The following is a 10,917-nucleotide window of genomic DNA, read 5'->3' as shown; positions in this document are numbered from 1 at the left end:
TAGATCATATGGTCCCACTCACTTGATAAGTGATCTTCACATTAACGGTATAAAAACAAGAATGCTTCATAGTTTTCCACCATTTAAAATGGTGGTGATTCCTCCTCAGTCACACGTGTCCTTTATTTTCGGCTATCCAGACCATCAAATTTCTGAGGAAAACCTATGGATGGAGTGCATCTCTAAACAAAACTGAACAGGCAATCCCACCCATTCAATTGACAGGCATTTGAATGAATGGTTGAAAGTAAAATACTGAATGGTCTAGCTTTCAAAGGAAAATCCAGTATGATTTTCGTTCTAGTTCTCCATCGAGAATTGGTTCAAAGGTTTGGACGGTTTGGATTTCTCTTCGACTATGCCATGTCTATGCTTGAAGAGTCACCACCATTTTTAAATGACCGTGTGTGAAACCGGCTCTTGCTTTTCCCTTTATACATGTAGGCAATGTGTCTACAAGCAAGTGACACGTGTGTGCGTGTGAGAGAGAGAGTCTATAAATGCAGACCCTTAGCCGTTTCTCTATTGTTTTCAACAGATGGTTACTTGGTTTAATGCTCGCAACGAAACGGACGCGGATTTTCGTCCCATCCCTGCCATGAACTCCCTCCACGCAGGTTCTCTGTCGGGCCCACCATGATATATGCGTTTTATCCCCCACAATCCATCAATTTTTCTAAACTAATTTAGAATATGAATCCAATAAGTAGGTAGATCTAATTCTCAAGTGGGCCATACTATGATAAATAGTATTAATTATTGAAACCTTCCTGCAGCCTACATTGAGGTTTATTTTCCATCTTTAGGGGCCTGTTTGGCCTGACTGATCCCACGTTATAAGGAGAGGTGGGATCGGGATATCCTGAGATATGCATGACGAGCCAAATAAACCCTGAACTTGTGCCAGGATTGAAAGGTAAAATCCCGGGATTCGCTGGGCCGGGATATATCAATCCCAGGGATCTTAAACCAATCCACTGACGAGCCAAATAGACCCTGAACTTGTGCCGGGATTCAAAGGTAAAATCCCGCGATATCCTGAGATATGCATGACGAGCCAAATAGACCCTGAACTTGTGCCGGGATATATCAATCCCAGAGATCTTAAACCAATCCACTGAAACCACCATTATTACCTTAAAATTCATCACATCCCTCCTAATCCCATGGGATTTGCCTGGCCAAATAGGCCTTAATAAAGTCACGCAGACATAAATGATGGGAAAATACAAATACCAGCTTTATCCAAAACTTTTGAAGTTCCACCTAAGTTTTTAATGGTGTACATTTAATACCCATGTGTGGTTCACTTGAACTTTGGATCTGCCTATTTTTTAGTTCATACCCTAAAATAGAAAGGAGAAATGGATGGATGACATTGGATAAAACACATATCGGCGCCCTGGCCCCTTGACGAATGGGTCCGGGCAGGGCCTATGTGGGACCCACCGTGATGTATCTGTTTCATCCATGCTGTTAATCCTTTTTTACAGATTATTTTAAGACATGAACCGAAAATGAGGCAAATCTAAGGGCTAAGTGGACCACACAATGGGAATTGAATGACCACAATTGAAAACTTCTTTGTGGTCAGCTGATTATTTTTTTTCTTCCTTTAATCCAGGTTTTGTGGACCTTATGAACGAATTGGATGGAAAATAAACTTCATGGTGGGCCTAGGAAAGTTTCAACGGTAAGCATCATTATCACCGCTGCTTCCTTTGGTGTGGTAGACTTGAGCCTTGGATCTACTGCTTTGTTTGGGTTCATAATTAAAATGATACAGAAACATAGATGAGTGGAGTGGATAAAACTTATATATATATATATCACGGTGGGCCCCGTACAGCCTCTGCCTGGACCGATTTGGGGTGGGTCGCAATATGCTTCTCGCTAGGCGCGGCCCCACGGTGAAAGTCAAATACTCCTTTCTAAGCTGTGGTGATTCGTGGCTTTAATGTTTGGAAGTCCATAACTATGGAAATAGTGGGGCCTGTTATGAATGAAGTTCGTACTAATCGATTTTTGTTCCTGGACAGTTGAATTTATAGCAGTCAATTGGATGGTTCGGATTGTTTTTAAAATCACTTTTAGGACATCCCAGGATGGGCCTCGTTTTGACTGCCGGATCAACATGCATGACCAGTGGATGTTTCACGGTAACTTAGGACACGGTGGTAAACTCTTACTCTATATAAGTCCTTCTACTTGGTCAGAGATGGGATCCGTGTATGGAAACCGTCGGATGCAACTGGTTGCATTTGGACATCACCTATCTACACCGTCCATTAGATTCAATCCACGGTTTGTCCCCCACTCGACAGAACTCACATTAACCTGAGAGCCTGTTTGGCCAGGCGAATTAAGAGGGATGGGATGGAAAAATCTCAGGATATGCCAAACGAGCCAAACAGACTAGATGAACTTGTCCCGGATATGCCAGATGAGCCGAATAGACCTGAAGAACTTGTCCCGGGATATAGCAAACCTATGGATCTTAAACCAATCCACTTACATCACCATCATTACCTTAAAATTGATCTCATCCCTCCTAATCCCGTTCAATCGCGCCCGGGGCATGTTTGGTTGGACGGATTGGAAGGGATTAGAAGGTAAAATCCCAGGATATGCCGGGCGTGCCAAACAGACTCAATGAACTTGTCCCGGGATATAGCAATCCCATGGATTTTAAACCAATCCACTAACACCACCATCATTACCTTAAAATCCATCCCATCCCTCCAGATCCCATGGTTCTATCTAGCCAAACAAGCCCTGAAGGTATGGTGTTATCGTGGGATGGAATTGCATTTGATATCATCCAATTTTCATCTCACGGTTGGGGAGGACCAAGAAAGATTAGGATTAGGATGGAATTGGAATTGGTCCCATGCTTTATTTTTAGCAAAAAATAAAATAAAACGCACTGCCCGAATTAATACACGTGTTTTATCCATGCCATCTATCCAGTGACATTTTAGTTATATATGTGTACAAGTTATAGCATCCATTGTGAAGTTGATTTGTTGATTACAATTTCATGGTCCACTGAATATAGTTTTGCTTAATCCAATGTTTTTCTCATTGAAAGAATTTTATTTCGAATATTGGATTGGATGACCAAAATACCATGGTATTTCCATACATGGAAGCATTGTGCAATAATAGTGTTAATCCCATCTAATGCAATTTCATACCATTTAATCATATGGTCTTCTTATAGTTCCATTTCAAATTTGGTCATGTGTTTAACACAGGCATGCTAGAGTTGAATGTATGACTAATTCAAATCAAATTACTACAATCCCAAGCGCCAAGATAGGCATATATGTTAAAAATCGACCAGATATGATCGAGTTCTAATAAGATTGGTAGCATATTCAATCACTTGCATAGTGTTGATTTTGATGATCAAGTGATAGTTAAAAAAGTGAGGTTCGTCCTTTGAAAATGGGTCACACATCTATCTTCTATACAAAAAGACTTTTTTCTTTTCAGTATAGATAAAATGAAAAGGAAATTCTTTCAGTCGGCCACGGAGAACAACTGTGAAATGCTTCTCTGGATGGAGAACTTTGTCCAATGTTCGAACTGAATCCAATGTATAAGTGTAGACTCTGATTACTGCTAAAGTTAACAACTACTTTGATTACTATTATGGTTTGTACTAAGAAATGTAAATAAAAGGTAAAGGTAAATTATTACACTATGAAATGCGAATGACTAATAGAAATAATGATTACACCAATAAATGTAAATGATAGATAATTGAAAGGATAACTAAAAGATAGATTTGATTTAGTTTGGTTTGATTTTGTTTATTACTAGACTATTTTTCTTATTGAATTTCTTTGCTATAGCCGAAAACCGAGCATTTGGATGCTTTACATATTCTGATATTTGTTATAACCGTTTTAGTATTACTGACCATTTTTTTAATCCTACCACCTGTATCGATAATGGCTTCAAGCCTCCTTGCTGACTTGACATGTTGTGCTCTATCACAAATGCTTTATGGATGATGTGACACCATTTGATAAATGTCAACTGTATACATGTGAAATTCTCTCTGGATATCTCAATATATCTTAGAGATACTATGCATCTTTGGCAACATTACTTGTATCTCCCTCTAATTGGTTCTTGAAGGAATGAATAGAAACATAATATAACAGAGCCAAACATGTCCTTATCCGTGAGTGGGTCTATGTTTTGCTATCAATCTTGTCTATCCATTTCTACATGCTACTGAGTTTATGGTTTTGGGTGATCCAATCAATATGATTTGTTTTCAAGGAAGCTTGTGAAAAGTGAAACTGGGTTCAACCGACCTTCACTGGATTAGTTATACATTGTGTGGCCCATAAATCAAGTTGGTGGATTGGGATTGGGTGAGTCCGGGGTAAGGATGCGGATTGCCTACTGACGCCACTAGTAGCAAGTTTGTCTTTTGGTCGGTGCTTTGTATGGCCCATTAGGATATATGTGTTTTATTTATGCTACCCATCTATTTTTCTAAATCATTTTAGGGCATGAGCCCAAAAATGAGACAGATCCAAATCTCTAAGTAGACCACACAACAAGAAGACAAATAATTGAATGACCATCATTAAAAACTTCCTAAGGCTCATTGCAATGTTTATTTGCAATCCAACATGTTGATTAGGTCACAAAGTTCTAGATTAAGGGAAAACACAAATATCATCTTTATTCAAAACTTTTATAACCTCCAATAAGTTTTTAATGGTGGGCCTTCAATCACCTACGTTTCTTGTGGTGTGGAAAACATGAGATTTGGAGCTGCCTCAAGTTTTTGAGATCATGCTTTAAAATGATCTAAAAATGATAAAACACATACATTATGGTGGGGCCCACAGACCACCATCCAGTAGCTATGTAAATAGGCAATTCGGGTCTAGCATTTAGCTGAGTGACTCCCTGATGGTGGGGCCCACCTTGATGAATGTGTTGTATATCTCCTTTATTCATCAGTTCTTTTCTTTCTCATGTTAGGGCCTGATCCAAAAATTGATACAAATCCAAATCTCATGTAGACCATTAGGGGAAACGTGGTCATGAACGTCCACCGTGAAAAAAAATTCCTAGAGCCCACCATAACGTTTATTTTCCATCCAGATAACCTAAATAAGGTTGCACCGAAAATAAACAATCCTTGTAATGATATTAACAATCTGGATGGAAAATAAACATTATTATAGGCCCTAGGATTTTTTTTCGTTGTGGAATGATGACCAATGTTTCCTCTGATGTTGTCTACTTGAGATTTGGATGTGCTTGGATTTTGATCATGCGTAAAATGAGATGTAAAAACTGATGGGTGGAGGGATATACAACACATATATTAAGGTGGCCCGTAGCAATAAGGGAGTCCCCACTAAGCTGTTACCCTGGACTCTCTTAATCCACGCCCATAAATTACACGTTTGGCAATCCTAATTAAAATGCATTTGGGAAAAGAAAAATAGAATTTAAATAACATTACTTTGGCCGTTTATCAATTTCACAAGAATACAAATAATCAAAGGTTCCCGAGAATACAAATAATCCGACGGTCAGGACTGTCCGTTCATTGTGAAATTTGGTACACGGCCCACTCAAGTGAATGCATACATGATGATCCGAAAAGAGAGTTCCTGATAAACTGATGGAAAGAAAGTCACAGTCATACACTGACAACCATGGTGTGAGTTTCTCACCACTTTTTAAACTGTGGTGGATCATCCTCTATACATGTCGAATACACGGACGCCAATCAAGACTGGCTAGGAGACTGATTGTCGATCAAGCGGATGCGGACTTCGTACTGTACCGAGTAAACTATGTGGGGCCTACCATGATGTTTTTTTATTATCCATGCCGTACATCCATTTTATCAGCTCATTTTATTACATCAGCCCAAAATCGAAGAATATCCGAAGTTCAAATTCACTACACCACAGGAAACAGTGGGAAAAATGACATCCACCGTTGAAACCTTCAGAGAACCTAGAGCGATGTTTATTTGTCACCCAACCTGTTCGTATGGTCACACAGACATGGATCGAAGGGAAAACACAAATATCAGCTTGATCTGAAACTTCCTTGACCTCAGGAAGTTTTCAACCGTTGGAGTTGAATTCCCACTGTTTCCTCTGATGTGGCCCACATGAGTATTGTATATACTTCAATTTTTGGATCCTGTCTTAAAATAATCTGAAAATATTGATGGACGGCATGGATAAGACATATACATCACAGAAGACCGCATGGAGTTTAGTCAGTACGCTATAGCGTAGTGAGTTACTATGTACCCAATCCCTGTCCAGATCATGCATCTATTTAAACGGCACTGGTGGATAATCAGAACCGTCCAATTTGGAGTCTATCAAATGGACGTCAAAGAGATAACAACTTCAGGGCCATTGCATGTAGGCATTTGATATTGAGAAATTAAACGATGAACGGCTCCGATTCAATTTATAGTAAGATCGTCTATGTTTTTTCTGTGACAGTAGCTATCATTGTTTGCTGATCCAGGCCATCAATCCAATCTGTCCCACAACGGCTCCAAGGATTGGTAGGCTAAGATCATCGATGAATTTGTTTTTGGCCCAGCACATGGTGGAAGGAATAAACGCGCGTGTAGAGCCCAGCATATACACAAGCAGCAATATGCAACGTACGTGTGAGATCTGCGGCTTCTATCAGGTGGGTCACACTGATTAGATCTTTGATCCCCTGAAAAATAAAATAAAATGGACGGCTAAAATAAGATATCCAAAACATCCGAGTGGACCACCTGAGAACTCAAATTCCTAATTCTCACGTGGGCTTAGCAAACATCCACTTGAAATCGAAGATGAGAAGAGTAGTTAACATTTTCACCCCTTAAAATAACTATTCCAACCCCTCCAAATCACTGTATCTAAAGCAGACTGTGAAAAACATAACTTTCTCTGACCAAAATTACAAAATCGAGGTTGAAACTATCAATTCGATGGGTGTAAACCAATTCCCTAGAAATCGTACATGATACTATATTTTTGATAAACCCGCCCTGTTTTGCTACTTCTGGTATAGCAGTGCCAGAAATGGACTGCTCCAAATACAAAAGCAGAAAACCTGGTGTACTGATCAAAAGAAAAGGGTGTACTTATCATTTTAGTATTTCTTTACTACTTCTCATAAGATGATAGTACTATAAAAAAAGCACTTTAGTATCACTAACCATTGAGAGAAAAAGGTGTATTTAACAAATTAGTTGGGTGTAAATGTCAAAATTTTCTATTAAAAAACAAGAGATAAAAAAAGGAGTTTGGAACAGACAATCAAAGTTCTGGTTGCTTTGTCAAGGTCGAGAGAGACAGGGCTGCAACACAATGCCCATATAAGGAGACTCACACCCCCACACGAGCGGTTCTTGATTTGCATGCAAGGTGGAGAGAGAGAGAGATTTCTGACTTGAGAGAGAGAGAGAGAGAGAGAGAGAGAGAGATTTCTGACTTGAAAGAGAGGTTGGAAGAAATAAAATCGACTGGTTTTTTCTCAATCTAGCATTTTTTTTTTTCCTTCAAAAGATTTCATTTTTCATCTTTCTTCTCTCAAATAACAGACCCACAAGAGAAAAAGAAAAATCTGATCGTTTCTTCATCAAAATCGTTTCTTTTCATGATCTAAGAGAAACCCACAAAGTAAACATGCCAAGAGCTCAAAATCCCATCTTTCTGCTTCTGTAACGGGTTTTGAGAGAAAATAGGCAAAACCCTCTAGAGATTTTTGAGAAAAATATCTTTTTTCTTCTTCTTCTTCTTCAGCTGTAACAGGTTTCAGGAGAATCCCATTTGGGTCTCTGCATTTTTGCGAGTTTTTGGTGAGAATGAGCCTGCAGCTGCAACAGTTTCAATCAACTGACTGTCAGATGAGAGATGGGGACGGTTTCAGGAAGTATAATGGGGTGGTGAGCTTTCTCCCTCCACCTCCTGCCTTTGGGGTGTTTGGTTCTTCTGGAGAGAGAGAATACAAAAGCAGAGAGATGGGTTTTCAAGAAGAGACGAAAGGTTGGAGCTTTCAGTCATTTAAGGGGAATGATGATGGGTGTGAAGGGTTTGGGAATGGGAGAAATGAGATGGAAGAGGAAGAGGTGGAAGAGGGGGAGAGTTTTGTTGTAGCTGGGAAAGAGCATGACAGCAATGGGCAGCAGCAGTCCAAGCTCTGTGCTAGAGGCCATTGGAGGCCAGCCGAAGATGCCAAGCTCAAAGAGCTTGTTGCTCAATATGGCCCTCAGAACTGGAATCTCATTGCTGAGAAACTCGAAGGAAGATCAGGTGAAAAAAAAAAAAAAAAGCCTAAGAAAATAATTTTTGATTTTGAATCTTTTTATGGTTTTCTTAATGTCATTGCTATGGTATATATGGGGTAAAAAAAAAAGAGGATGTTTCTTTAAATTTTATCATTTTGGATTTTGATGATTTTTTTTGGAATGTTTTTGGATCCAACCAAGTAGAGATCTTGATGTTTGATTTTCATGGAATCTGTGCTTTGTTTGAACAGGAAAGAGCTGCAGGCTGAGATGGTTTAATCAGCTGGATCCAAGGATAAACAGGAGAGCTTTCACTGAGGAAGAAGAGGACAGGCTCTTGGCTGCTCATAGGCTGTATGGGAACAAGTGGGCTATGATAGCCAGGCTCTTTCCTGGGAGGACTGATAATGCAGTGAAGAACCATTGGCATGTGATCATGGCCAGGAAGCATAGAGAGCAATCTAGTGCTTACAGAAGGAGGAAGCCCTCTTCTTCTCAGGCCTTGAACAAGAGGTTGGAGACGAACAGCAAAAATGCATGTAGTGATTCTACCAACAGCAGCAATAGGGATGAGTCTGCATCCACCTGCACTGATCTCTCCCTAAATTCACCATCAAACAGGATGGTTGTTGGGGGTTTTACCAGATTAAACCCGTCCCAACAACATCAGCCCTTTCAATTTCTCATGGGTATGTTTGCTTTTGTGAAATTGCATTTGATTTCTTGTTTTGATTTATTTTTCATGGCTTTTTTCCTTTTTTTTTTTTTTTTCAAAAAAATTATTGTACTTGCTTGTTGAATGATTTTCTCCTTTTTTATTTTCCTTTTGTTGTGCAGGCACTAATGAAAAGGTGGTACCTTTCAGCAATGGATGTTATGAGAAGTTTGGTGATTCAAGCAATGGTTTCTATCATGGTGGTCCAGTGATGGTGATGATGGGTGGTGTTGATCAATCAGGCCATTCAGATTCTAATTCTGAAGTATCAGTTTCTGCCGTTGAATCAATGATGGCCCACAACAGAAACAGGCTCTATTTGCATGGGGAGACTGATCATGAGAGAGAGAAGATCAGCATGCCTTTCATTGATTTCCTTGGTGTTGGAGCCACATAGAGAAAGAGAGGATTGGAGTGAGAAAAAGGGAGATTTCCATTGTAGCTTTTTTATATGGTGAGAGGAAAAAAAGGGGCTGTTTACAGTGCATGTACAGGTAGTTTTCAGAAAGGAAAAAAAGAAAAGAAAGGTAGTAGAGGCAAAAGAAAAGGAAAAAAAGGAAAAGCAAAAGAAGTCAGTAACAGGTTGGAGAGAATTTTTGTTTCATCAGCAAGAAAACAGCAATGCAACGGGAAAATATATATGTATTTTTGCTGCAATAATCTGAAAATCTCTTTTGTATGGCCTTTCTCTTTCTTATTTTTGATCTGGTGCTGATAATGAGGCTGATATCTTTTCACAGAGTTCAGATCATTTGCTTCTTTCTAATCTGTTACATTGGAATAACTACTCCACTGATGAAAAGCAGAAGATAGTTAAATAACACTATTTTGATTACAGATGCTGATCTCCTCCGATATCACTTAATTTCAATCTTTAATCACACATTTTTCCTTGGGGAGAAGATCACAAGAGCTGTCATTGTAACTGGATTTGTTTTGATTGAATTGAGGTTAGAACTAAGATCATGGCGTGTTTGGATGAGGCCCTGCCTAAAATGTGAATTGAAGGATCTCATCATGGCAGGTTATTTTGGAATTTGGGTATTCTTCATTGCATGACAAAGTGCAAGGCAATCCTCCTTCCCAGGGCTTACTTGCAGAATCCAAAATGCCACCACTTGTTGGGGTCTCATTCCAAACATCATTTTGTTTTGGGTATTGCCAAACAGGGCCTTTGACACTTGCATTTGAAAATGTAATGTCCAAACATCACTCTCCCGACTTGAAAGACTCTCAATTCGTTGATATTTGAAAATGCTCCAATCTCCATCTATTAATGGCCTTGCAGAAAATCCTATGTAATTTGCATCAGAAAATCCAACTAAAACAGTGGGTCTGCTGCTTGACCTTGGATTTCAAACTAATGAATCCTTTATGCATCTTAGGGACTGTTTGGGAGTGAGGATTCTGAACCTCATGGATTTGAAACCCCTTGGATTTGAAATCCTCCTATTGTGTTTGGCACCCAGGATTCAGAATCCTGTAGTCCAAAAGTAGCTATGCATGGTATATTTCCAAGGGGTTTGAATGTAATTGTTAAATCAACTTTAATATCTCTAATTAGTGTACTGATGCAATGTTTGACACAATGGTACTTATAAGCCCGTCGGAATATATACTTTGCTCAAAAATGATGAAATTTCAAATCCCATAAGGGCCACAGGCACAAGATTACATCCCAGTGACTAATCAACGATTTTTAATGGTTCATTTACATGGACAATGTTTGAACAACGCAGGTCATTGTATTAATCAATGATATCATCAATGGGCCATGTGCCTAATAAATTAATAGTCTAGTGACATGTCACACATGCAACTCTTGAAAGGATTTTACATGTAATTTAAGTTTTCACCCTAGATTTGAAACCCCTTAGATTTGAAACCTTTAGTTACTTTAGGG

The 10,917-nt window shown here is 39.2% G+C and overlaps 1 protein-coding gene across 1 annotated transcript; it reads left to right on the top strand.

The window, feature by feature from the left end:
- The first annotated feature begins 7,466 nt into the window (after nt 1–7,466).
- On the top strand, nt 7,467–9,698 carry LOC131251150 (transcription factor MYB4-like). The gene is made up of 3 exons (XM_058251684.1): nt 7,467–8,324; nt 8,551–8,988; nt 9,137–9,698. The coding sequence occupies exons 1-3, from the start codon at nt 7,877–7,879 to the stop codon at nt 9,409–9,411; spliced, it is 1,161 nt and encodes a 386-aa protein (XP_058107667.1). The 5' UTR covers nt 7,467–7,876; the 3' UTR covers nt 9,412–9,698.
- Nucleotides 9,699–10,917: the final 1,219 nt, after the last annotated feature.

Source organism: Magnolia sinica, chromosome 7, assembly GCF_029962835.1.
Source record: "Magnolia sinica isolate HGM2019 chromosome 7, MsV1, whole genome shotgun sequence".
Taxonomy (NCBI): domain Eukaryota; kingdom Viridiplantae; phylum Streptophyta; class Magnoliopsida; order Magnoliales; family Magnoliaceae; genus Magnolia; species Magnolia sinica.
The sequence above is the reverse complement of the archived record's forward strand: the minus strand, read 5'-3'. Positions and strand labels throughout refer to the sequence as shown.

Bases quoted from the DNA above. Each gene is read 5' to 3' on its own strand.
- LOC131251150 (XM_058251684.1), top strand. From the start codon at position 7,877: ATGAGCCTGCAGCTGCAACAGTTTCAATCAACTGACTGTCAGATGAGA. The intron at 8,325-8,550 runs GTGAAAAAAAAA...TTGTTTGAACAG, and splicing joins GAAACTCGAAGGAAGATCAG to GAAAGAGCTGCAGGCTGAGA. The intron at 8,989-9,136 runs GTATGTTTGCTT...TTTGTTGTGCAG, and splicing joins GCCCTTTCAATTTCTCATGG to GCACTAATGAAAAGGTGGTA.